This window comes from Hyaena hyaena, unplaced genomic scaffold, assembly GCF_003009895.1.
Source record: "Hyaena hyaena isolate Hyena2069 unplaced genomic scaffold, ASM300989v1 scaffold_306, whole genome shotgun sequence".
NCBI lineage: Eukaryota > Metazoa > Chordata > Mammalia > Carnivora > Hyaenidae > Hyaena > Hyaena hyaena.
The window spans coordinates 1,458,324-1,484,549 of record NW_024080935.1 but is presented as its reverse complement, the minus strand read 5'-3'; the positions used below and the strand labels follow the sequence as shown (position 1 = coordinate 1,484,549).

The 26,226-nt window shown below is 54.2% G+C and overlaps 2 protein-coding genes across 2 annotated transcripts; both read right to left on the bottom strand.

Moving 5' to 3' along the window:
- Nucleotides 1–5,723: 5,723 nt before the first annotated feature.
- On the bottom strand, nt 5,724–18,263 carry FBRS (fibrosin). The gene is made up of 18 exons (XM_039247833.1): nt 16,743–18,263; nt 16,274–16,453; nt 15,504–15,539; nt 15,354–15,383; nt 14,213–14,261; nt 13,820–14,120; nt 12,129–12,430; nt 11,716–11,921; nt 11,556–11,600; nt 11,239–11,334; nt 10,934–11,002; nt 10,100–10,129; nt 9,649–9,720; nt 9,224–9,344; nt 9,038–9,118; nt 7,992–8,075; nt 7,664–7,871; nt 5,724–7,551 (listed from the first exon to the last, which is right to left on the bottom strand). Exons 1-18 carry the CDS (start codon nt 17,196–17,198, stop codon nt 6,966–6,968), a joined length of 2,952 nt encoding a protein of 983 aa, XP_039103764.1. The 5' UTR covers nt 17,199–18,263; the 3' UTR covers nt 5,724–6,965.
- A 1,466-nt stretch (nt 18,264–19,729) lies between these two features.
- On the bottom strand, nt 19,730–24,664 carry PRR14 (proline rich 14). Its single transcript, XM_039247915.1, has 12 exons — nt 24,574–24,664; nt 23,695–23,766; nt 23,402–23,570; nt 22,626–22,747; nt 22,364–22,553; nt 22,085–22,128; nt 21,782–21,891; nt 20,900–21,488; nt 20,694–20,763; nt 20,522–20,613; nt 20,193–20,264; nt 19,730–20,102 (listed from the first exon to the last, which is right to left on the bottom strand). Exons 2-12 carry the CDS (start codon nt 23,715–23,717, stop codon nt 19,823–19,825), a joined length of 1,761 nt encoding a protein of 586 aa, XP_039103846.1. The 5' UTR covers nt 23,718–23,766; nt 24,574–24,664; the 3' UTR covers nt 19,730–19,822.
- Between the last annotated feature and the right edge of the window lie 1,562 nt (nt 24,665–26,226).

Sequence of the window (26,226 nt, the reverse complement as noted above, 5' to 3'; positions counted from 1 at the left end):
TACTCTTTGGTTCTGCAAAGCTCTGCCTAGAAATTTGTCCTGCAGATTTATTTGCTCAGGTGAACAAAGAGGTTCACGGCAGCACTCTTTGTTCCAGTAGTAAAAGACGTGAAAGAACATAAGTGTCCACTAATGGAGACTGGCTAAATATATTATGGGATAGCCTTGCAAGGGAGTGCTATACCCTGCAAGAGATAGTTACTTGAGAGAAGCAGCATACAGAACAGTGTGTACTATATGTAAACATTTGTTTAAAAGAAGAAAAAAAAAAAGAATTGTGCTAGAGAAACAAACAGGAGGGGCGCCCGGGTGGCTTAGTCGGTTAAGCGTCCGACTTTCGCTTGGGTCATGGTCTCGCGGTTCGTGGGTTCGAGCCCCGCGTCGGGCTCTGTGCTGACTGCCAGCTCAGAGCCTGGAGCCTGTTTCAGAGTCTGTGTCTCCCTCTCTCTCTGACCCTCCCCTGCTCACGCTGTCTCTCTCTCTCTCTCCTAGAAATAAATAAAACATTAAAAAAAAAAAAAAAGAAACAAACAGGAAATCAACATGGTATCTCTGTAAAGGAGAAAGGGAGCAAGGCAGGAGTGTATCGGGGAAGGAAGGACACTTCTGACTCTGCCTTTTGTTATAAGCTACAAGACTATGTTAATTACGCGGGCAGTGGTTTTAACTTTTAAGAACAGATAATACATATACTGGGAGACAAAAACCCAAAGATACAAAAAGATAAGCAGTAAAAAGTAAGTCTTGGCTAAAAATACCAAAAGGCAAAAAGCCCCACGATGAAAGAGGCATTGGAGCCAACTGAAAACTGGGGAGTAATAAATAAAAATACTGGAGTATAGCCTAAAGTGGAAAAGAAATACCCACGAATGCATCAGAGCATAAATACATGATAGAATAAATAAATAAAGGGAGAAGAGACAATTTTCCCCTGCAGATTTCCAAGTAATTTGTGTGGATACTCAGACCTCAAGGAGGTGGAGCATAATTTCCCACATCTTACAGTAAGGGCTGTACAGAGTGACTTCCTCTCAAAGAGTAAAATGTGCAAAGAAGAGGGGAAAGAGTAATTCTGCAGTGGAAGCTGATAAGCCCTCCCTCAGCCACAGCGATAAGTCATCTTGAAGGCATGTACCATTGATATGATGTGATGAAAACGGCACTTTGCCTCTGCTTCCTCCCCAAACTCGTAACTCTAGTCTAATCCTAAGAAAGAACAATCCCAAGTAAGAGGCATTTTCTAAAATACCTGGCCAAAACTCCTCAAAACTGTCAAAATCATCAAAAACAAGGAAAGTCTAGAAAAGTCATGGTCAAAAGGTGCCTAAGGAGACGTGATGACTACGTGTAATGTAGTATCATTGCAGTGGGCTCCTGGAACACAATAGATATTAGGTAAAACTAAGGAAATCTGGGGTGCCTGGTGGCTCAGTTGGTGGAGCATCGGACTTCAGCCAAGGTCATCACATCAAGGTGAGCTTGAGCACTCTTTGGGCTCCACACTGCATGGGATTCTCTCTTCCTCTCACTCTCTGCCCCTTGCTCACTCCTGCCCTCTCTCTTTCTCTCTCTCAAAAAAAAGAGTGAAATTATTTTTTTAATGTTTATTTTTGTTTGAGAGAGACAGAGCATGAGCAGGGGAGGGGCAGAGAGAGAGAAACGCAGAATCCGAAACAGCTCTAGGCTCCAAGCTGTCAGCACAGAGCCCGATGCAGGGCTCAAACTCACAGACTGTGAGATCATGACCTGAGCTGAAGTCGGAAGCTTAACTGACTGAGCCACCTGGGTGCCCAAAGACAAATGAACTTTTTTTTAAAAATAAAAATAAAGTGAAATGTCAATAGGTGTTAATACAGGACACTGAATTTAGGGGATATAAGAAATCTTTTACTATCTTTGCCATTTTTTTATACATCTAAGACTGTTTTAATAATGAGTTTAGGGACATCTGGGTGGCTCAATTGGTTGAGTGTCTGACTCTTGATGTCGGCTCAGGTCATGATCCCAGGGTTGTGGGATTGAGGCCTGCATTGGGGTCTGTGCTGAAAGTGGAGCCTGCTTAAGATTCTCTCTCACTCTCTCTCTGTCCCTCTCTTCCCACCTCTAATTAAAAAAAAAAAATCAAGCTTATTTTTTTAAATCTTTCCAAATATGTATGTCTCCTTTCTTCTCACTCCATACATCATATAAACTCTGGACTTCAACCTACCCATCTTGAAATAAGAGACCTGTTTATAATCTTTCCCACTGCGATCAGTAACAACACTCTCATTTAGTGAATGTCCACTGTGTACTCAATTCTGTGCTGAGTAACCTCTATCTGCATTATTCTGTGTAACCATCATGATGAACCTGTGGGCTGGGACTGTCATTTTCTTTGGAAAGTGGAAACTGGCTAAAGACCAAATTCACAGAGCTGGTTGGGGGAGACCAAACTTAAACTCTGATCCGTCTAATAAGAAGGGCTCTTAATCTTCTTCACTGGCTCAGGCTCCTTCTCCCTTCTATGCCACTAGATATGTGCTCCTCACCTCAAAGTCTGTTTTGGAAGATGTGCCTTCCCAACAAACTGCATGTGAGTAAGCATTCTCCTTAATTGAGCTCTAAGATCTGCTTCTTGGAGTTTCTGATCAGAGGCATCACCGATCATGACAGCAGTAAGTTTTTGAGCACCTACTTGGTGCCAGGCACTGTTCTAAGAAGTCTGTGCTAATTAGTGAACTCACACAGTAATACTAGAACCCATTAAAACTCCATCTTTGTACACTGCTGGTAGGAACGTAAAATAGTGCAGCTACTTTGGAAACTAGTTTGGTGGTTCCCCAAAATGATAGACTTAAGAGTTACTATATGAGCCAGTAATTCCAATCCAAGGTACATACCTAAGAGAGTTCAGAATGTGCTTATATTGGGGCGCCTGGGTGGCTCAGTCGGTTGAACGTCCACTCTTGATTTCAGCTCAGGTCATGATCCCAGGGTGGCAGGATCAAATGTGATCCTGCTTGGGATTCTCTCTTTCTCCTTCTGCCCCTCTCCCCTCATCCCTCTCTAAGAAAAAAAAAAAAATGTGTTCACGCAAACATTTGTACACGGATATTCACAGAAGTATTATTCATCATAGTTAAAAGAAACAACTTAAAAGACTGTCAGCTGAAGAATGGATAAACACAATGTGGCACATCCGTGTAATGGAGTATTGTTTGGCAATAAAAAGGAATGTAGTACTGATGCAAGCTACAGGATGAATGCACCTTGAATCCTTTCAATGCAGAGTGAAGGAAGCCAGTCATAAAAGACTGAGTGAATTATACGGTATGTGAATTGTATCTTAATAAAGTTGTTTTAAAAACCCTCTATTTTGGGAGCACCTATTTGCTAGATGGGGAGCTGCCCCATTCACGAATCATTTAATAGATCCAATTAGATCTTCAAATAATAAAAAAGAAAAAACACCTCCATTTTATAAGTAAGCCATGGCACACAAATATGCACATTTCTTAAGCTTACATAGCTACACTTCTGGGCTCATCCAAAATAAAGAACTGCATTTCTTCTCAGGACAGTGAAATGATTTTGTTTTCTCCTCAGCATTGACGGTCTTTCTGGATTCCTCTTTTACCTCTGCCTAAGGAGCTCCTGAGTTCAGATTAGGACATGTGGAGGCGGATCAATGGAGCATAGAGGTTATGAGGACAGGCCCCAGGAGGGCAGCCCTGGGGATTCCCGCCCTTCATCCTTTTTTTCTTTTTGAGGCATGTACAAAAATACTGGGCTCCTCCCAGTACATACCTGTCAGCCCCAGGAAAGCTGGGAATTTTGTTTACCTCTGTATTCGCAGCCATTATTCAGTGCCTGGCATATGAAGTGAACAGTGGCTGAGAGAATAAAAGGCAGTCCAGACAGTCAGTTGAGGCAAGGTGTTAGGTTTCTGACTTGGGTGCTGATAACAGAGATGGAAATGGATGGGCCTGGTGGGCACAGCATCAGATCTAGGAGGTGACTGGGCACCTGAGTTACTTGTGAGGGGATCTAGAAGTTGGATATACATGGCTAGAAAGTATTCTTCTGGGGCGCCTGGTTGGCTCAGTTGAGCATCTGATTTTGGCTCAGGTCATGATCTTGCAGTTCATGGTTTTGAGCCCTGCATTGGATTCTGTATCTCCTGCTCTCTCTTTCTCTCAAAAATAAACAAACATGAAAAAAAAAAAAGTATGGGGCGCCTGAGTGGCTCAGTCAGTTAAGCGTCCGACTTCAGCTCAGGTCTTGATCTCATGGTTTGGGAGTTAGAGCCCCAATTCGGCTCTCTCCTGTCAGCAAAGAGACTGCTTTGGATCCTCTGTCCCTCCCCCATTCACACATGTGCCCATGTTCCCCCCCCCTCAAATAAACATCTAAAAAAGAAAGAAAGCATTCTTCTGAGAGTTTCACATCCAAATGTTTATGGGGACCAGGGAAGTGCCCTCAATAGTGACAATGGCTTGTTCCTAAACAACAGAGTGGAGGACACCGTGGCAATGTGGACAGATCATGCCCATCTCAAGGGGCAGTCATAGGGAAAGCAGGTACGGCGTCAACAGACTTTTAGATTTTTCTAAAGAAGCTGAAAACGAGGACCGTCATGTGAAATCTTGTCTACAAGCGAAGTTTCTCCTTCTGGTCCGCCTGTTTCTGACTCGTTGGAGCGATCTAGGCTTGAGTCGTTCCTAGAATCCTTGGGTATGTGCAGTGATAGCAGAGAATGTCGGATGCATCTCTCCTAAAGCGATGGATACAGTGGGACAAGAGAATTCTGGGCAGCTTGGGTGGGAGCCAGGCGCACTAGCTGGTTTAGTCACTTGGGGTTTTTGTTTATTTGTTTGAACATTTTTAAAGTTTATTTATTCATTTTGAGAGAGTGAGCACAAGCAGGGTAGAGGCAGAGAAAAAGAGAGGGAGGAGGAGGAGAGAGAGGAGGATCCCAAGCAGGCTCCATGCTGTCTGTCAGCACAGAGCTCGATGTGGGGCTCGACCTCACAAACCATGAGATCATGACCTGAGCTGAAGGCAGACGCTTGACCAACTGAGCCACCCAGGCGCCTCTAGTCACTTGGTTTTTAATGATCACATCAAAAAATGTTAAGTGTAAAAAAAGCAAAAATAGTACATTTCACAGGATCCCATGTTTTTTCCCCATGGTAACTTTGAGCATATAGCTAGAGAAATAACTGGAGGAAAATACTCCTGACAACTAGCAGTGGTCATCTCTGAGGGGTGAGATTACGAAGCACTTTTCCTCTGTAGTAAGTATGGACATTTGTGACCGCACAGAAAAATTATTCAAAAAAACTGCAGCTCTTTTTCTAACACAACTACGCACGTACATGTGTAGGTAACACACAGAAATGGGCCTGAAGAGCAGATACCAAATGATCGAGAGCAGTTACCTCAGAAAAGGCACGGGGCTTGCGTGGGTTGGCAGGTGAACGGGAAATTTAGTTTGGCCATCCTTCTGTATGGTTTGAACCTGTGTAATATGTACCCCTGGGTTGTAGAAAAACGCGAAAAACGTCAATGCCCGACACTCCAACTCATCCATCCACAAGTAAAAGAGCTGCTCTCCCAGGTGGGAGGGGGAGAACCTTCATCAGGACACAGTATTGCTTCCCTCATCCCTCCTGCCCCAAACCCCCTGCTCCCCCCCCCCCCAGATGACCCACACACACTGAAAGAGCAGCCAAGGGGGCTCATTGTAACACTCATTTTTATATAAATATCCGCAAGTCATGTTACAGAATAAGCCCCACCGGGGAAAAAAGTCAACGTTATGTTTTTGTTAAACTGACCCCTGCCTTCTGGGTTGGGCCCCAGCCTGGGGGCACCTGCTGCTTTGGGAAGGCTGGGACTGCTGCCGAGAGGCTGCTGAAGAAGCTGCCTGTGTGGCCCACCCCCCGGGCCGACCCCCTTCTTTGGTGTGTGGTACGTGGTGACCTTCTCTGCCCCCCCTACCCTCCCCCCAGCCTAGGGCAGGGTTCTGGGGAACAGGGTTCTAGGGAGCAGGGCCCAGGAGTCCTGGGGGCACTTGGAAGTGGGATGGGGGACTGAGCCACTAAGAGGTGGAATCTGAAGCTTAGAGATTGAGCCTTTTGGGAACGGTGGCACACAGAGGTAACAGAACAAGTGGGGGAGGGGCCTGGGCTGTCAGCCAAGCAGGAAGTGTTTGCCCTTCTTTCCAGCCTAGGTACCCAGGTCCCTTCCCCTGTTGCTCTGTCGCCTGCTGACTCCATATTCCCAGGGATAAGCCCTGGATTCCTGCCTGTCCCCTCCCAGCCCTTCCCTCTACAATCCCCCCTCCCCCCACAGAGAGGCCAGAGGCTAGGAACACAGCACCAGTCTGAGGATTTAATTAACCAGGAAGGGGGATTATTGGGAGGGGCACCCCTGTAAAAATGTACAAAAGGTCTGGGGGGCTATGTGGAAGGGGAGATAAATATGTACATGGAACCCCCCTTCCGTTAGCCCCTCCTCCCCCAGCCCTGAGAGGGCATGAGGACTTGGGTGGTAGGTGAAGGGGAGGGGGGGCACTTTGGCCTCTGGCTTAGTGAGCCCTTGGGGAGGCAGGCCAAGGGCCTAGGGGCCCTCAGAAGGGGCGATGGTGTACCTCAGGAGATCATGAGTTATGACCTCTGAAATGGCCCCCACTCTCATCTCTCATGCGTACACACGCACACGCACGCACACGCGCGCGCACACACATACTCACACCCCTCTCTCTAGAGGCTTGTGATCTCTGCCCTCCCAGTGACCCCAAGGTCCATCTGATGCTTGATTTTGTGGGGGTTGGGGTTTCTGCTCCCAGGTTCCATGACCTCAGAGGTGGCTGGTGAGATCATGACCTCTGCCCTCTAGCCCTGGCTTGAAACCTCAGCTCTAGGACCTTGTCAAAAGAAAAGGGGGATGAGGCTTGGCCCCCCGCCCCTCCCCTTCCCTCACCTGTCAGCCCGGGCTGGGCCAGGGGCCCTAGGTGGGGAACTAGGCCGGGGGGCGGGCACAAGTGGAGGTGGTGCCCCCAAAAGGGCTCCTGGGGGGGTCTTGCTGAGAAGGTGAGGGGTTCCCGGGGCCGCAGCAGGTGGCGGTGGTGGAGCCAAGCGGCTGTATAGCAGGGGATGGGCAGGCTCCAGACCGTAGAGGCGGGCGGCAGCCACGGCCCCCGGTCCAGTCAGCTCCTCGCCGGCCTCATAGAAGCGGGGTGGCCTAGCAAGGCGAGGGGGCCCTGCCAACCAAGTTGGCTCCAGGAAACCAGCGCAGCGCTCTGGGGGACTAGGACCCAGAAAGGGGGGAGGCCGGGGCCTCTCAAACAGCAGGTGAAGGCCCTGAGGCCCGGTGGTGGCGGCAGCGGCAGCAGCGGCGGCGGCGGCAGCAGCGGCGGCGGCAGCGGCGGCGGCGGCGGCCTCCTCCTTCCGTTCTTCCTTTACCCGCACGGATTCCTTGGCTGGCCTGGCTCCTTCCTCGCCAGCCCGGGCCTTGGGAGTAGCAGGAGAAACTCGGAGCTGGGGCCGTGAGAAGGGGAGGTCCCTGGGGGAGAGAATGGAGGTACTCCAGTGGTCTCACCAGGCTGAGGCCAGGTTTCGGGGAGGGAAGGCCAAGGGTGCGGGCAGTGGGGTTGGTGGGCGGGCGGGCAGCACACCTGTCTTTCTCCTCCTTGGTAATAGCGGGCTCTCTCCGCTCCACAGGCCGCTCCTTGTCTGAGCCTGGTGTCCGGGCGGCCTCAGGGGGCCGGACCCAGGCAGGAAAGGCCAGAGGACTGCGGTGCAGGCGGCCCCATGGGTCTGGGGGGGAGGCGAAGGCTGGTGGAGCCCCTGGGCTTTCTTTCTGGGCAAAGACGGCGCCGGAGTCTAGACAGAGGGTGAAGCACAGAGTGACAGGAGCCACGAGGAGGACGACCCATGCAGGGACTGCCCCCCACCCGCCCCAGCCCACAGCCACAGCCACCCACCCGCCCCGCCCGCACTCACTGAATGTGGGGCTGCCCAGGCCTCCAAAGGCCCCGTTGGAGAGGGCAGCCAAGGAGGCGAAGCTTGTGGGACGCCCAAAGGGATCTGTGGGAGAAAAGAGGAGTGGTCAGAGCACTGGCAGCCAGCTCAGAGCAGGCACCAAGACTGGCAGGGAAGAGGCAGCTCAGCAAGCAGGCCCCGGAGCTCTCAGCCACTTGCTCTTGGTTTGAACAACCAGGTGCTAAGCACTTCCTTGGGCCTGGCAAGGCACTGAGCTTTGACATGCGTCGTGTTGTTTAACCTCACAAACAACAAGCCCCACTAGGCAGACAGGATCTCTCCCACTTAAAGATGATGAAACAGGCTCAGAGAGGTGAAGTGACTTGCCAACGGTCATCTAGCCAGTAAGCGGTACCCCCAACCCAGGGCCTCTCTGACTCCAGAGGTCAAGGTCTTACCCCACAGTCCCCGACACCAGCCACCCAGACCGGCTCTACAGCAAACCATTTGCCTGAAGATCTCTCTGCTGGCTTCCTCCCACCTGACGTGCAGGGCTTTTCCCAACCTGACCCGAACTTCATGCACGTAGCTAGTCAGAACAACTAACCTATCCCACTAAGGGAACGTCTCACAATTTCCTCCTCCAGGAACACCTAATCCTATGCTATTAGCCTCATTCCCTTGTGTCTACCCAGACCCACGTTAAAGCTCCCCACGAAGCCTGACAAGACTGCTAGGAGCCAGTGACTCTGTTCTCACCTGGGCGTGCACAGCCCTCCTCCACCCTCCTCTCCCAGTTGGGACACTACCTCCTAACACTGGCTGTTTCAGAGACAGTGTCTGAGGTGGCAGAGATTGGCAATCACTCCTCCCTTCCCTATCCCACTTCACAGGTGACGAGATTGAGGCTCAGAGGGATTAGAGTAACTCGCCCAAGGCCACAAATCAAGTGGAACCAGGCCTACCCCCATTCCAGCTGCTTCTCAAGTCTACTTTCCATGCCCAGCTCGAGAGCTCCTGAAGTCAGGGACAAGGCCTGGATTGCCCAACATGCCCTTGGCTCTTACCAATGTGGGTGCTGGGGCTCAGAAAGGTTCCGTGGGCCCCGGGAGCTGCGGTGAAAGGGTTGGCTGCAGCGTGGACGGCACCTGGGGCAGAGAGGTGGGAGATTCTGGTGAGGCTGAGTGGGCGCAAGGTGGGCCTTGGGCTATACACAGGGAACCTCAGGCCCTGAGAGGGCTGGCCAGACTCACCAGTCGCAGTGAAGAGGGAGGCGGCCGGGTGGGAGAGCTCCTGCCCAGGGGGCAGGGCCCCATAGGGCCCCGGAAGGCAGGGCAGGAGGTCGTTCCGAAAGTCAAGCTTGTGGGAGTCGCCCTGCGTGGGACAGGGAGAGGGGTGGTGAGTGAGGAGCCAGGTGAAGTCCCGCTCTTGCTCTTCCACCCCTAGGTCCCCTCCAAGGACTGGCTGGTGCCAAGAGGGGGCTTGGGGGCCTAGCCTCTGCCTCTCTCAGAGCCTTCTCGGACCACCCCCCCTAGGTAGCCAGACAACCTAGTACTGTCAAAATGCTCAGGCAGTGACCGGGACAGGGCCAAGCAATTCGGCCAAGCTCTGCCAAAGCCAGATGCCCAGGGCTCGGGCCGGCCCACTCTCACTCTCCCCAGCCCTCCAGCCCCAGTACCTTCATCTTTTCCTGGTGTCTCAGGATCATGTAAGCCACGCGCACGTGCATGGCACACCACTTCCCTGGTTTCTGCCGCCCCAGAAGGATAACCAAAGGGAAAGGGAAGGAAAGAACGTTCACTCATCACCCACTCCAGGCCTAGTCCTAGGCCCAGCCTTGCCACACAACATCCCCGCTCATCATCCCTACAACTGAGGGATGACTAGGTTCATTTCACAGCCTAGGAAACTGAGGCTCAGAGAGAGAAACTGTCTTGCCCAAGGTCCCATGGCCAGCTACGTCAGAACCCAGGTCTGTGGCTCATAAGCCTTTCCCTTTCTGCCATTCCACATCTGGCTGCCTCCACGTCTTGGGCTTCTCGCTCATTCCCAAGCAAGACCCGCCCTTAGCCAAACACCCTGACACCAGCCCACAGCCTCATGCAGCCTGAGGTCCTCACCAAACTCACCCTCAAAGGTGGCCGGAAATGGTCAGGGATCTGGGGATGGCAAAGCAGAGATTGGCGGCGATTCAGATCTGTTTACCGTCCTGAACACCTCATCTCCACAGTCCCCGATCCCCACCCAAACACCGGAGCCCCTGAGTGGCTCCCTCAGGCCTTTCCTGCTTCTGTCAAGCTTCCTTTCCCCATCTCTCCCACTCTGGACATCTCCCCTCCAGCACTAAGCTCCTGAACCAGGCCCCAAGGACATGCCCCTGCTTGGAAGACTAGGGAGTGGGGAGGCAGGCAGGCAGGCAGCTTTCTCAAGCAGAGAAACTATCCTACTAACGGCCTTTATATGGTGAGAGTCTTCTGAAGATTTCCTTAGAGGAAAAAATCTGTACTGCTGCTAAAAGAAGTTGCAGAATATCTGGTGTAGTCTACTCTTTAAGGAAACACATCCTGTGCTTTTTGTGATGTTCCCAGAGCCATGGGCTCTAAGACTGCTCCCTGTGCCATTTCACAAAGGGGCAGCTTATCTTTTCATTCACTGTTTTATGGACAGGACTTCCTGGTATGACGTCACTTGAGAAAAAAAAAAAGAATTTTGTAACTTAAAAAATTTGAAAGGCTCCTACAAAAAACTACTATCCTAGTATCTTACTTCTGGGACAACTTCATGAAATTCCTATTCCTCATGCATGATAAACCTTGTCTTTACAGAAATTCCCTCGTGTCAGATATCAAGGATGCCCCTGATCGTGTATTAAAGGAAGGGATCAGTGGTCCACTCTCAAATCAACCCTGCTCTCCCTCAATAGACATTCTAGCTCCCCCAGGACCTGCCTTGGCCCCCCTCACCTGTGTCCCCTTTTGGGGAAGCCCGCTCGGCACTGGCCCCAGTCGTGGTGGCAGCTCGGGGTTCGTGCTCTGGGAAAGGGGAGTGGAGGGATCAGTCAGGAGAGCTGGCACCAGGCATAAAGAGGGGTCTAGAACTAAGATGGGGGCTGGGAGGGGGGAAAGCAGGGCTCTGAAGAAATCTAGGTCCACAAGGGGAGAACAGGAGAATGGACATGGTTTTGGGGAATGGAAGAAGACATGTAGATCTGGGCGGTGTCTGGGTTTGTACGGGGTGGGAGGTGGTGGCGTTTGGATTGGGAGCTCACCTTGGGCTGGAAGGCCCCCTGCAGGGAGCCAAAGGAGACAGCCGGCGGGAGGCCCGGAGGTAGGCCGGGCACTGCGGGAGGGAAGGCCGTGTACGGCTGTGGAGAGAAGGGCACTAGTCCAAGCTGGGGGTGGAGGGGCAGCCCACGTCTGGTCTGCCCATCAGTCCTCGGGCCTCCACCCTAAAATCCCCCAGGGAGCTCTCCCAGGCTCAAGGCTCTTGCTTCTGAAGCTGAAGACTGGATTCCCCAACAGTCAGGGCCACACACATTGTTGCATCCATGCCCACACACACCACACCACACACACACACACTCACATTATGCCGGAAAAGGCCTTCCATCTTTCCTGGATATTTCTCAAACTAGGGAAGAGAAGGGAAGAGTAAGCTGCCAGCCAGGGACCCATGACCTTCCCCTGGAAGCCACACCCTCCCCCCCAGTCTCTGAGCCTCATCACCAGCCCAATGAGGAGCTCACCATGTGGGGGCCGTGGGGTGGCAGCAGGCCCGGGGGATAAGGGGTGAAGTGCTGGTGGGTGTGCTGGTGGGTGTGCTGGTGCTGGTGGTTGTGCTGGTGGAACTGGAAGGCCAGGGGCCGGGCCGAGCCCCCTGCCCCCACCACCTCGGGGCCACCCGGGGCATTCAGGTAGCGAGAGTTCAGGTCCTGGCCGATCAGGTCCTGCTCTGTGGGAGGGGAGGGGGAGAAGGCTTTAATATCTGTCACCACCAGGTCAGCCTCCTTGGGCCCAGGTGACTGGCCTTCGCTTCTGGCCTTGAGCCACTCCCTCCTCAAGCCCTGATGTCTGCTGAGGTCCAGATGCCCCAAAGCCGACTGGGCCCAAGCCCGGGGCCATGGCCCCCCACCCCCCCCGGCCAGGACCCCAAACTCACCAGAAAGGGCGTTAGCGGCTGAGGCCCCAGGGTGCCCTGGCACCTGCAGCAGGGGTGGGGGTGGGGGCAGGGTGGGGCCAGGGGAGAACAAGGAGGGGTGGTGGGGCGGTGGGGGGGGCCGCAGCCCAGGGGGGGGAAAGCTGTGGGTGGACAAAGGCAGGGGCAGTGAGGGCGTCGGGGGCCGGTGGGTGAGCTGCGCGGACGAGGAGGAGGCAGATGAGGAGGAAGAGGACGAAGAGGATGATGAGGGGGGAGGCTGAGCCACGGGAGGGGCCGGGGCCTTGGGGGGCGGCCGTGAAGAGCTGGGGAGAGAAGTGGGGAGATGAGTGAGGGGTTGGGAGGTGCCAGCTCTGACGGGAGGGGGTCAGAAGCCTGGGCGATACCTTGACCCTGGTTCTCCAACATGGAAGGTGGTAGAACCCGGCCCCCAGGACCCCCACGCCCGCCCAGGGAGCCCATCCTCAGACTGAGGTACCTCCCACACCCAGCAACCCCCACGCTCTCCCTCTCTCGATCTCTTCCACACAACTGCCCGGACGCCTCTGGCCACACGACTTGCCCTCTTCTGACTCAACCGCAGCACGAAACGTCATTCACTTTGCCGCTTAATTACAACAGGCCACCTGGGTTCCCACCCTGAGACAGTGGAAGCAGCACCTCACTGGCCTGGCCTAGGAGTCAGGCAACCTGAATTCTAGGCCCGGCTTGCCATTAACACCCTGGGTGACCTTGAGCAAGTCACTGCCCCTCTCTGAGCCTTAGTTTTCTCAAGAATAAGAAAAAGAACGATAATGAGAATATGACAATAGAAATAACATCGATAATAATAGTGTCAGTGATTCTTACCCTTTAACAAGCACTTACTGTAGGTCAAGTGCTGGCACCTGCTTTACATGCTAATCCAAATCTCCAACACGTCACACCACCTTCCCAACTGTTGCCGCGTCCGTCCAACCACCTGTACCATTTACTTCTTTCTTTAATTTAACTCTTTCTTGGTTTTTCACTTAGCCTCGCCCAAGCCATACATGTGAAATCAAGGGTTTGAAACACTAGCTGTAGTTGTCTAAAGCAGGTAACAGCTGAAAAAAATTTACTCCTGTAACAGCTGAAATTATCTCACGCACCACTAACTAGTGCACGTACACACTTTGGGAAACACTGCATTAACTCATAATCGATCCTCACAATAGCTTTGGTAGGATGAAGGCACTATTACTATTTCTTTTCACAAGAGGAGGAAACGGAGGCTCAGAGAGATTAAGTGACTTGTCAAAAATCACACAGTCACTAAGTGGCAGAACAAGATTTTGAATCCAGGTCTGACTGACACCAAAGCCAGCACCCTTAATCATCATGTCAGCATTTCCCAAAGTATGTTCCGAAGAACAGTATTACTAGCAGATGTGCCCTGCAAACAGGTCTCAGCAGCAAATAAAATGGAAAAACAGCACAAAGTGGATTTCCCTGCATGTAAATGTAGGGCGGAAGGGCTCTGGGAAGTCCTGCGAGCAAGCAAGTCGTTTCTTTTAAACTGTTTCACCCCAGTGTCTCTAAAACTCTTCAGCTTAAGAATCCTTTTTTAAGTCACATCCCACAGGTACCATCCCATGTCCCAGCCACAGAATGCAGGGGTTGGCGCCAAAATGACCAGGTCCTTCCAGACCAGACCAAACCCCTGGACCACTCACCTGCCAGTGCTGAGGTCCAGGCTGCTGCCATAGGGAGAAGTGCGGAGGCCGAAGGGCGAGACCCGAAGCTGCAGCTGGGGCTGGGGTGGGGGTGGCAGACTGGGGGCGGCCGGCAGGGGTGCAGGGGGTGAGACAGGAGGCCGAGGGGCCGGTGCAGGCGGTGGTTCCTTCGGGGGGAAAGGCACTAGCAGCGGGTCGGGCCCTGGGGGCTGTTCCTGGCTCCGCTCCAGGCCCGACACTTTAGGGACTACGGAGAGTTTTGCTTCACAGTTCCCATTGAAGGCGCCGTGGGGGCCCGAGGCTGTGAGGGCAGGACAGCAGACATATTCAGTTGAGGCCCAGACTCATCCAATTTCCCTCCCCGTGACTCCATTCCCAGCCCTTGAGACCAACCTTTGCTGGTTGAGACAGTAAAGGATGGGTCGAGGTCATCATCGGAGACCTGGGGAAGGAGGGTAGAGACAGGGTAAGCTTCTGGTCAGGAAGGCCCTAACCCAGGAAAGCCAACAACTTCTAAAGGCCGCTAGGAAGTGGCAGTGATGGTAATAAGTCTATTCTACCAGGTTAGCTGCAACCCAAGACTATGGGCTCCAGGTGGCCTATCCTTGGGGAAAAGAGTAGAATAGCTGGGCCTGAGAATCTGATACGCCAGGAGGACTGAATCAAGGCAGCATTTAAGTAGCAAAAAAGTAAGCATATCAAAGCAAAAACGTCAGAGATCACTAACTGCTGGCCCACATGTCTACCTGACTTACAGACCTGTTTGGTCCACAAGTGTTATTAGCAAACTTTTTTTTAAAACAAATTGCTGGTAAATGTAAGGAGTCCTCATAAAAACTCAAACTTGCAGGTTCTCTTAAAAAGTGCCTCCCAAAAAAAAAAAAAAAAAAAAGTGCCTCCCATTCTTGCGTGGCAACAATTAGCTAGGACTAGACTATGGTCACACCTCCTTTAGACAGACAAGAACTCTCTGGTTCACCATAGCCCTTGTGCAGCCAACTTCTTAAACTAAAACAAGACGCGTACCAGGAAACACAAACTGAGTTAGTTACAGAAGTAGAGCATCAACGGCTAGAACACGTTATTTCAAAATAAGCAGTTCTGGTTTGATAAAAAACTGAAATCTAATTTATAAGACCTGTTCTTACACTGACCACAACAGTTTAGAATTTTCGCTGCCAAAATCTCTGGGGGAGCAGACTAACTGCTAGCAGGAAAAGACCAGCTCAGTTTCACAGTCACCTTGGATTTCTGTGGAGAACCACGGAATCTCCAAGGGCTTTGCAAAAGATGGGATACCAAGACACGGGCTTTCTATTCTTCAGTCAATGGGCTCTAGTTACCACAAAAAAGGAGTCATTTACCCTCTCAATCTCCCTCCCCACCCCACCCCCACCTCCAATCCTGGCTCACCCTAACCTATGTCCCCCACTCAAGAGAAGGCTCTGTCTGCTGCACATAGGAGACCTTTACGATGCAGTTTCATTTTACAAGTTGTAACACTGCCCACCCAACAAATTCTAGCCCCACTCACCCTCTCGTCCAGATCGCTTTCTGCATCACACTGGGGAGAAGAAAAGACAGAGATGTCACAAGAGGGAAGAAGAGTGGGGCCCAAGGTAGAGAGGGGACTTCCAAAGAGGAATTGAGAGGGGAGGGACCAGTACAGGTGGAGAGCACTTACTATGTATCCAGCTTCCAGAGAATGACGGGAGGAGGCCTGAGAAAGACCAGAGTCCAGAGTTAAGGGAGGCTGACTGGCGAGGCCTTTGGATAAAGTCTAAACTCCCCAGCAAGGAACTCAAGGTCCTTCATGACACATTCAATCTTTTTCCAGCTGCTTCTCCTGCTAGTGTCCACCCGTTCCCAACGCTCTAGCCATTTTCCAAGTACATTTCTCACATCTCTCTGCTTCTGCACAAAACAACTCTGCCCGTTTCTCTTCTTAGCACACTTATGACTATCCTTCAAGGCCTGACTAAGACATCCTAGGGGGCTTTCCCTAACCACAACCCTCCTCCCATCCCCCAGGCAGAGTGAGTGGCTTCCTCATGTGGGTTTCTACAGCATCTCCCAGACCTCTGCCTTCTGTAGCGTCTCAGGTTTTGGTCTAGGGATTTGTTCGTAGATTGCTTCTTTCTTGGAAGTCTACTACTGCCTCAAGGGAGAGAGCTGGGCCCCTATCTAATTCTTTTATGATTCAGTTAAATTTCTTTGATACAGCTCTGAATTATCAACATGTCTGAAACAGAGCCAGCCAAAACCAGAGAAGTCTGACTGTGGGAATGTCTCTGTCAGACCTGGATTGAGGAATGAGGACTCAAGTTTACTCTTTGCCCTTAGAAAATAAAGTCACTGTTCACGACGGGCAGTGGCACTGATGATGGAAAACAAGTCTACCTGAAGAACGTTCTACCCAGAGTTCTAAAGCACAAGGATCTATGACAAGCTCACCTCTTTCCTTCTCCGCTTATTGGGCCATTTTCGGGCCCGATCCCCAGAGGGCCGGCCAGGCTCCCGATCAGAGCTGTCCCCTGGCTCCCCAGTGGCCCCACTGGAGCCCCCCCTCTTCCGCTTCCCAGAATGCTTCAGCCGATGTTCCAGTCGCTCTGGGGGCTGAAGAGATGCATCCTTCTGTGGAGGAGGAGGTGGGACTAGAGTAGATGGAGAAAGGAAAGCTCCCGACCTCTCTGGGGGTGACCAGGCTACCAAAGTGGCTCTCAGACCAGATAACCTGGTTGGTCCCTGGAGACTAACTCTACCTCCTCCCACCCCAGGGTGGGGCAGAGGCCTGGCCAGAGAAGCCGGTTGCTCTGGTTTGGGGTGCCAGCATTCCCCCCTCAACTCCACCCACTCCAGGCACGACACCCTTCTCTCTGCCCCTCTGAAGCCCCTAAAGGTCTCCAGCCCCAGCAGGCCCCACCTGCAAGGCCTCAAGGCTGGCGAAGCTGGCGATGGCGAAGCCATCGATCAAGTCCTCCTCCTCTTCTTCCTCCTCCTCAGGCTCCTCCTCGGCCTCCCCGTCGTCTGCGCCCCCCTCCTCCTCCTCCTCCTCTTCCTCCCCGCGGCTGCCCGAGCCGGCAGGCCGCTTCCGAGCTCGGGGTCGCGGGGGCCGAGGCCTGGGACGGGGCCGCCGTCGTCTCGGGCCTCCAGGCCGCTCTCCAGACGAAGCTGACGACCAAGGCCTGGCCGGCGGTGGCGGCGACGAAGACGACGAGGAGCCGCGCGGGGCGGCCAACAGGGCCCGGGGCGCGTCGCCGCCGGGACCTCGGCGGCGCCGCTGCTCCCGGTCTCGGTCGCGGCGCGAGCAGCGCCGCCGCCGCCGCTCCCCCTCAGCGGCCCAGCCCGGGCCCGGAGCCGCGGCCGCTGCCGTCTCCATGGCGACCGCCCTCAGCGCCGCATCCGGAGGCGGCGGGGCCCGAAGCGGCCTGTCCGCAGGCCCGGGGTCGCAGGCGCGGCGCTGGCGGCTGCACAGGGACGAAAAGGCCACGGCTTCCCCTTTAAAGCAGGATCTACTGGCCCCAAGCTTGCCCCAAGGCCAAGGCCCGGGGAGCCGGCGCCGCCCCCGGGGCGACAAGCCCGAGGGCCCCCCCTGTGGGGCCGGCGGGGCCGAGACGCCGAAAACGGGGCGGCCGTCCCTTTAAGGCGAGGCCTCAAGTTGTCCAGCCCCTGACCCCTTTAAGACGACCCGATGGTGTCCAGCCAGCCTAGTGCGGTGGCCGCCCCCTGCCAGGGGTCGAGACAAGTCTCCCCGAGGAAGAGGAAGGGCCACCCCTTTAAAAGGGACCGAAAGCTCGCCCCGAAACGCAGACCTCCCCTTTAAAAGTGTATCAAGTCCTCCGGCTAAAAGAGGCCACCCCTTTAAGGAGTCCAGTGTCCTCCAAACAGCAGGCCGCCCCTTTAAGGGCTCGGGAGTTAAGTTTCTGGTCCTCCACAAGCGGCCACTTCCCCCTTTAAGCTTATTTTAAAGGACTTCTTGCGTGGGGGAGAAAACGAGGTGAGAATCCCCACTCGCTCCAGCTCTCCCAACAGCACAGATCTCAATTTGTCAAGCTTCTGTTCGATGGCTTCCCCTTTAAGGCTGCCGATGTAGTCTGCCGAGTTCTGCGGCCACCCCTTTAAGGAGATTTAAAGGGGCCTCCTCCAGGCCCAGCTCTTCCAGCCTCCGCCTCCGGTCGCCATGAAAGGCGAGGGGGGGGGCGGGGCCGCGGGTCCAGCCCTCCAAAGCCCCGGATGTGAGGCAACGGTGACGGGTAGAGCTTCTCTGTCTGCCGACATAAAAGTCTCTTCCTCCTTTCCTCCGTCTCTGCCTGACTTGCGCCGTAAGGGACCCGGAACGGCCGTTGGGCAGCGGGGTAGCTCCAGCGCACTCTCCTGTTGTCTCCTTTGGAATCTTGGGCCTCTTCTTCGCCAGGACTTCCCTGCCCCTCCTCCCTCTTCCTCCTCAGCCTACGCCTCCTTCCTCTCTCGGCCTCCTCCCACACTCCGCCCCTTTCCCCTCACCCCTCCAACAAGCTTAGTCGTTGATAGGTTGAGAAGTGTACGTCAATGCGAAGGGCGGAGTCAAGCTCCGGGGAATGGGTAATATGTAACCGCCCTCAAATCTTGGATTGGGTATACGTCAGATTAGCTCCGCCCTTCATCAGGTCTTGTGACTAGACTGGTTAGAAGTAAGCGCTTGGGGCGGTCCCTCAGGTGACTCCGCCTCTTCCTGCTCTCTGTTCATTGGCCCGTCTTCAGACAGCGTCGAGACCGGGAGCGGGGATGTGGTGCGCGAGCTCTAGGGGGGCGGTTGGCCGCTGGGCGGCGTGCGGCTGCGGAAGGTGGCTCTCGAAAGTTACGTCGTCTCTCCCTATCTGACGCTTGGCTTAAGTCCACAGGCCGCCTGGCTTTCTCGCGCACGCGCGTGGCGATACTGTAGAGCGGCTGGCAACTCAGCGGGATCCCCACGGTGCCGGGTGGCCCGAGCACGCGGCATACCTTGCGAGCGCCAGACACGCTAGAAGGAAGCTGCGTCCCGTTATCGCCTCGTTCAGTGGGAGAGTGCTGGTCTGTAGTGGCTAATAAGAAAACACCTTGCACTTGTGTGCCAGCTACGGCCACTTTCTCACGTATTAACTCATTTGTAAGGAAGGTACCCCCCATTTTACAGAGGGGTAAGGGAAGTGATGCACACTGAGTTTCCTACCCAGGATTTGGGCCCAAAAAGCCTAACTGTGCTCTTAGCCACCGCTCTGTTCTGACCCTAAGTTACCAAAGATGGAGAATGCCACTTCTTGCATTTGGCTGCCTGAGTTAACCATTTTAATAAGGACATCGCATTACACATTCAACTTTTTTTTGTTTTTGTTTTAAGTAATCTCTACCCCCAATGTGGGGCTCAAACTCATGACCTGGAGATCAAGAGTCACATGCTCTACCAAATGAGCCAGCCAGGTGCCCTTTAACTTACTTATGAGTAAAATGGGTAGAATTCCCTCTCCTAGTGCTATGTGCAGGGCAAGTATATATATGACAGGTTGTTGTAAGTGCTCAGAGCTGATTACTGTTCTCTCTTGAACTGGAAGCAAATCCTGGCCTGCATGTTTGGAGGAATTCAGGGCCATCTTGATCGAGGCCTTGGTCCACTCTGGGTCCTTCAGTCTCTTTCTTGATGTAAGTGAATTTAGACAACCCTGACTAGGGTGCAGAGTCACAGTATCTTCTGGAGCAGATTCTGAAGTATCCCTCCACACAGGAAAATTCTTAAATCAAGAAAGTATCTCTGATGACCATTCTCCCACTTCCCGTACCAAACCCTCATTGCCTTCCCTGGCACCTCCCCCATTTCCCAGACTTTGAGGGCCAAAGTAAAAACATCAGCCGGTACTGTCAGTCAATCTCAGACTTAGCTAGAGACATACAAAAGAATCAGAAACATACTGAAAAACTTTACTAGAAATATAGAGAAAAAATATAACTGCCTCAGATGCTTCAGGATGGATGGACAAAAAGATGGAGCTCCTAGGTCCGATGGGAATGCTCCCTATCCAGTTCCTCCTCCTCCAAGAGAGAAGCATCCAGCTCCTCCAGCCGCTGCTGCAGCAGAGGTCCCACATCTGGGCTGGGGGCCAGGTTGGAGGTAAGGGTCCTGCCAGCTGCAGCCCGGACTCCACGAGATGGCCGCCGGGATCGAGGAAGGCTGCTGTCCCGAAATTCCACAGCCCGCCGAAGCTTCTTTGAGCTGGTGAAAATCAGAGTCCCGTTGCGCTCCCGGGGTTCTTCAAAGATGGTTTCAAAGGTCCTGGACCAGGCAGGGAGGGGTGCTGGTTACCAGCGTGGCCCCTGGTTCCAGCCTTCCCTCTATTACCCCCAAGCCTTCAGACTTTCTCACCTCCTGGTTGTAGGCGACTGATAATTCTTGTTGGTATAAATTTCTTCTAAGCTGAACTCCTTCTTGTTCAACCTGGGAGCAAAAAGCAGAGGTCATTGAAAAACCCAATGCCATTGTGCTCTGAAAAAACGATAAGCAAGGTGTGATCTATCTTTCAGTTTCTGGGACACGCTGAGGCCAGGAGTGCTGCCTGAGACAGACAGATCTAAGTGCAAACCATGTTCAGACCAAACTGACTCCTCTCTGAGAAGAGACAGAGCCGCACTTCAGGGGATCTGAGCCTACACCTGTTTGGCCAAGGCAGCTGCCAGGTACAATGAGCCGCTCACCTGATTGGTCGAGGCAGTCCCATTGGTGTAAGGTTTAGCTGAGGACGGACTGGGGTCCTGCGTATTCTGAATCGAGAAACCTTTCCCATGGTCTGCAAAAATAGGGCAGAGGATAAGGGTGCAGCGTGGCCTCAGAGTCCCACTTGTCTCCTCCCCCCATGTCTACTCCTACCTTGGTCTCAGGGTCTGAAAGCACCTGGTCCTCTGAGGCCCTTGGCTCCTTCCCCTTGGTTGAGCCCAACCTGCAGAGAAGGTCAAGGCTCAGAGACAAATAATACTCAAAGCAATATCCCCATCTCCTGCCCACTGGATAGCAGAGAAGGAGGCTGGGCCCAGACTGTGGCCAGGGCTTTAAGAAGGGTTTATTGAGAGCACTACCTGGGTTCTGCAGGTTCAGAGAAGGAAGAAGTAGCTGCGGTGGACGAACAAGATGTGACGAGGGGAGGAGAGCCTCCCACTCCTCCAAGAGGGAAGACCTCTTTCCGGAGACAGGGCCGAGGGGGTGGTGGGGCTCGGGCCATCTCTCCACCACCCACAGTGTGCCGCCGGAGCCGTGACCGGCTTGGGTGGTGTGGAGCAGGGGGCCAGCTGCAGGTATCTGGGCCTGGGGGCCCCAGATCAGGGCAGGAGTGGCTTCGGCCCAGAGAGGGCTTAGAAAGAGGTGCTGGGGGATTGTGGTCTTGGGCCCGCCACTGGCTGATAGGGGGCCGGGGACTGACAGACGCAGTGTCCTCAGTAGCCTCAGACTGCTCGGCCTCTGAGATGGCAATCTTCAACTCCAACTTCATGGGAGGTGATGGGGGTGGGGGCCGTGGGGCTTTGTTGGGTGTGAGGAAGATGTCAGCAAAGCTCTCCAGCTTGGAGCGGACGGAACGGAAGAGGGGGGCCAAGCCCCAGGGACTGAGGCGGGGGCGTAAAAGGCTGGACGGCTGTGGGATCGATGGGGGCTCCAGTACAGGATCTGGGGCTGAGGAAAGGAGAGGCTCAGGTGGGCATTCCTCAGCTGCAGGTGTCTAAGCCCTACTTCAGTAGCCTCAGCCCCTCCCCCAAACACTAAACTTTGCCCACAGAAGTCTAAGCCCACCACTAAAAAGCTAAGTCCTGAATTGAACCTCAGACCTCTGAAGTCTACACCCCAACTTCATACACCGAGCTCCCCTCAGGGAGGGAGTTAGGTCCCACCCCCACCTCTGCCCCTGATACTTTTAAGCTCAGCTAGGATTTTCCAGAGCCCTAAATCTGATCCCTCTGAGTCCTTACCTGCTGGTGGGCTCTCCGGAGGGTCTTCAGGCAGGGCAGATGGCTGAAATGGGAGATCCAGGTCCCTGGACGGAGGAATTGGCTGATGAACCATGGTCTTGGGCTTGGCTCTGGAGTTAAGGAGCAAGGGAAAGGCTGAGGGAACTTCTAGGTCCAGATCCCACCTGATCCAGGACCTCCCCTGTCCCTTAAGGCTGCTGAACGTGCTACAAGGAAGGATTGGACACAATGCCCCCAACTCTAGCTGCCTGGGTAAGAGGTGTTGCCTGGACATTTCAATAATCCCTTCCCCAGCCCTCTTACCTTCTTGCTGGGATGATGAAGTTGGGCGTCTCATCAGCAAAGCCCTGGGTGTAAACAAAGAATGTTTTGGGAGAGGCAAGGAAGCCCCCTTCAGCCTCCTTACCCACTCACATTCCGACCCTCTCAAGTGCCCAGAAGCCTGCCTGGGTTCACACCAAAGACTCTTCCATATAGGTCTTTTCTTGATGTCTTCCATCTAAGATAATATTCTCCTTACTCTGAGCAAAAGCTACCCCAGCTGAACAAACCCCTGATATCCTTACCCCAAAATACTCATACCTCAGCTGGGGCTCGTGGGCTGGCGATGTCTTCTAGCATCACCACCAGAGTGGGCTGGGGGGCCCAGTCCACCTTTTGCGAAGGGCCTTCCTCCGGGCCAGAGGTTGTCCTTGATCGCCGCCTCGGGGTAGAAGGGGGCCGGTGGATACGGCTCAAGGGCTCTCGGCATAAGTGCAGTGGGTCAGGAGGCCTTGAGAGGAAACAGGAATATCAGAGGGGCTCAGTTGTGTCCCCTGTTTACCCTCTATCCTGCCATGCTCACCTGGTCTGTGAGGGCCACGTAGCCTTTTGGGGTGGCGAGGCAGGCGGCTGGCTTCGGATAGAATCCTGACGGATGCTGCGGTGCTGTGGGGTGGTGGTCTCTCCTTGGGGCACCAGAGGAACCTAATTGAGGAGAAAAATGTCAAGAGCCAGGTGATGGAGTGAGGTCAGATTGGACAGGGCCTCCCTGAACCCTCTGCCACCAAAGTGACAGAGATTGTGGCTAGAATTCTCTTAAGAACCCAAAGAAGGGAGCTAAACTGAATCAGGGGCCAGATACTACAGTGCTCTGAGCTGCAGTAATCTCACCCTGGCTATTTGGAGAAATGAAAAGGAGAGAGTGAGTGACCTTGGGTAAGTCACTGCCTTATCTGGGGCTCCAGCTTTTCTAATCCATGCAATGGAGCCAATGACCTCAGCCTGCTTCCTGAGGATAGCCTAGAAGTTGCACTGGGGAGAAAGCAAGGGTTTCTCATACTTAAGAGTTGAAGACATGTGGTTCTACCTCAAGAGGGTTGATGGTGCGGCAGGTGAGAATTCTACCACTGAACGACCAGCGCTAGGTTGATAGTGGGGAATGGGCACTAGAGCCTCTGCCCAAATCTAGGTTGGATTAAGTGAGAGCTAACCAGAACTCTACTATTAGGCAGACTGCCTGAGCAGAGTGTGAGAATGAGGTATCTGGACCTCATTTATCCTCACGAGTGATCCGGTCTGACTTTGGTACTGAAGAGGGGACCTGAGGGAGAAGGGGGCCTTTCAGTTCGGGGGCCTCACCATGTGGGCAGCCATAACATCTTCCAGCACTACAGCCAGGACCCGCCGAGAGGCCTTTTCCAAGGGCGAAGGTGCCGCCAGGGACTGTAGCCTCGGCCGTTTGGGGCTCCTGGCTCCCCATAATGCGCGAGCCAGGGGCTGGCGGCACAGACGTGGCCGGCCAGGGGGGCTGGAGGATGAGAGAAGCAGAGGACAGTCGCCTGAGCCTGTCGTTGGCTCTGTGGTTTCCCCAGTACGGTCGCCAGGCTCCCCGTTTCCCGTGCTCAAGACAGGCGGGCGGGGTGCGCTCTCACCTGGAGTCCCCGGGCAAGTCCATGGGGTAAGCAGCGGCTCCGGGGAGTCCCTGGGGGATCCCAGGCTGCAGCCTGGGATGGGGGGAGCGGGGGAGCGGGGAGTGAGGGCCAGCCCCTCCCCTGGGGCTCCGCCCTTCATGGTCCGCCCGAGGCTCCCGGTAGCCCACGGGCCGGAGCCCTGGGGAGTAAAAGGGCGCCCCCGGCTGGCAGCCCGGAGCGGGTGTCTTCCCACTGCTGTCGCCCGAGATCAATGGGTTCACCCGCGCCCTGACTGGCACTTCCCGGGAGAACCTGGCTTGCAGCGGCCCCAGTTCTCCTACGGCCCGAGCCTCCTGGTGGGGGCCTTTGTCCCTGCAGAATCCGCCCAGAGATCCCCCGGGATCAGCTGGGATCCCGGTCCTGAGAGGCTCACTTTCCGCCGAATCCCTCTGCAATCCTCATCCACTGCCAGCGAGTGGCCGAGAACTCCGAAGCAATACTCTCAAACGCCGACGGTACACCCCGCCCCCCGCCCCACCAGATTCCCTACACTGGATCCCTGTGGAAAGAATCCTAGAGCGCGGTTCCTTCCATCGGACGCCGCGAGGATCCTCCTATCCCTGTGAGTTTGGGCTCCGCAAAGCTCCACTCAAGACAGGGGCGGCCCGAGCTTGAGCATCACGAACTCAGTCCGGATCCCCGGGGATCCACTGTCAAGCAGATAACCCCCTTCACTCCAATCTCGGGAGGTCCCGCCCACAGACCCCCTCCTTTCCCCCCTCCCCGGCTCCCCGCCCAGCTCTCTCCCCAGCCCGGGACCAGATGGTTCAAATGTTTCTTTCCCTCCCTCCTCCCGCCCTCTCTCCAGCCGCTCGGTGCCCTCCCCCGCGCGCCGCTCACCGCAGCCTCCCGCGGATCCCGGGTCTTCGACGGCTCCCACCTCCGGCTCCTTTAAAACTAGCCTTACCCAGCACTGTCCAACCGCCGAGGGCCTTCTTCTCCGAGGCTTCGGGCACCGCCCAATCGCCGGTGCCCGTCTTCCGGGGTGGTGAGAAACTAAGTGAAGCCACCTGGCAGCCATCTTCCCTAGGGGCAAGAAGCCAAATTGGGCGACGCCGCCATTACAGTTGAGGGCAGGTAGCGCTGTCCTCGAAGAACCGAAGTGGACCGGATGAAGTCATTTTGTGAAGGCTAGTCTGTCAGTGGCCGAAGGCTATGCCAGGTTTCTTGAGCTACTGAGGCAGCTGTGGTGACTAGAGTGCCGCCACGTTTTTTAAGGGCATCTTCCGGTTTTTTTTTTTTGGTTCTCAGGCCAATAAACATGAACTGAGCACTAGCGACTTGTGAAATTCCCAATTTCCTAGAGAGGCCTCATTGAGGGCAGTTCCGGTTACTCTCCGGGATTTCTCAGCCGGGATCCCACGTCGCTGAGGAGATCTGGGGAGGGACAAGGAGCCAGAGACTAAGGATAGTGCCACCTCCAGCTCCTGTGTTTGCGCTATGTCCCGGAGACACTACTGGACTGAGCCAAAATTGGGAGGAGGCTGGGGCGTTGACCTTCCTTGGAGGTGTGGGGATTTCTGCGGCTCACGCCGAGTGTTCAGTATAGGGGCGGCATTGCAGGGGACCAATAACCCACCTTGGCGCGCTGCGTGGGGTCCGGCAGCTTTCCTCTCTCTTCCGGGCTTCTACTAACCTTTCAAGAGAGGCCAGGAAATAGAACTTAGTAGTAAGAGTTTGGGAGTGCAATCCCGCTGCTTGGAGAGTCTGCAACCTTTACCGGGAGTCGGGCTATTAGTGGGGAGGAAGTGGGGGGTGTACAAGCTTCTTGCACTGTGAAGGCGCCCTCACCGCCTAACCAGAGCCTGTGCCTCCACTAGTTCTTCCCCAGATTTCCCTGGTCCAAACCAGCACCTAATTTTCTCGGTAGAACAAGAAAGCCTGAAACCTAGAATCCAGGGTCTGAGATGAAGGTGCAGAGCGCCCAGCCCAGCATAATTCTCTATTCTGGGACTTAGTGATAAATGTATTGACACAGTGAGAATGATATGGAAAGAGCAGAATCAGCAAGGGCTGGTGTGGAAAGTGAAGGCTCCCCAACTCTGTAAGCAAGGGCTCATCCAGCTAGCTCTCCCAAGACTGCAGCAATTCTTTTTGTAACACAAAGCCCGCTGGGTCCTCGGGAAATCGGTGATGAAGCTTCTGGTGAGGGTGAGCAGCAGCTTTTCCAGCTAGAGGTGTTCTCTCCCCTGGATCTGGGCTGGCGCCTAAAGATGTTCCTTGTCAGTATGGTGATGTTTGCAGCTGTGAGTGCTTGGAGCTCCTTCTCAATCTGGTTGAGCTGAGAGGCCCTCTGTAGGCTCTCATTTTCTTGCGTAAACAGGTGCTTCCCCAGCCCCAAGGCAAGAAAAGCTTTCAAGGGTAGAGCATGCCTGATCAGAGTTTTGATCCTCTGGGTCTCCTGAAGAAGTCAACACCAATGGCAAAGGACATAGCCTAAGGAAAGGGTCTGGGTCTGAGAATTTCGTAGGGATGGCCCGGCCCTAAGACCTA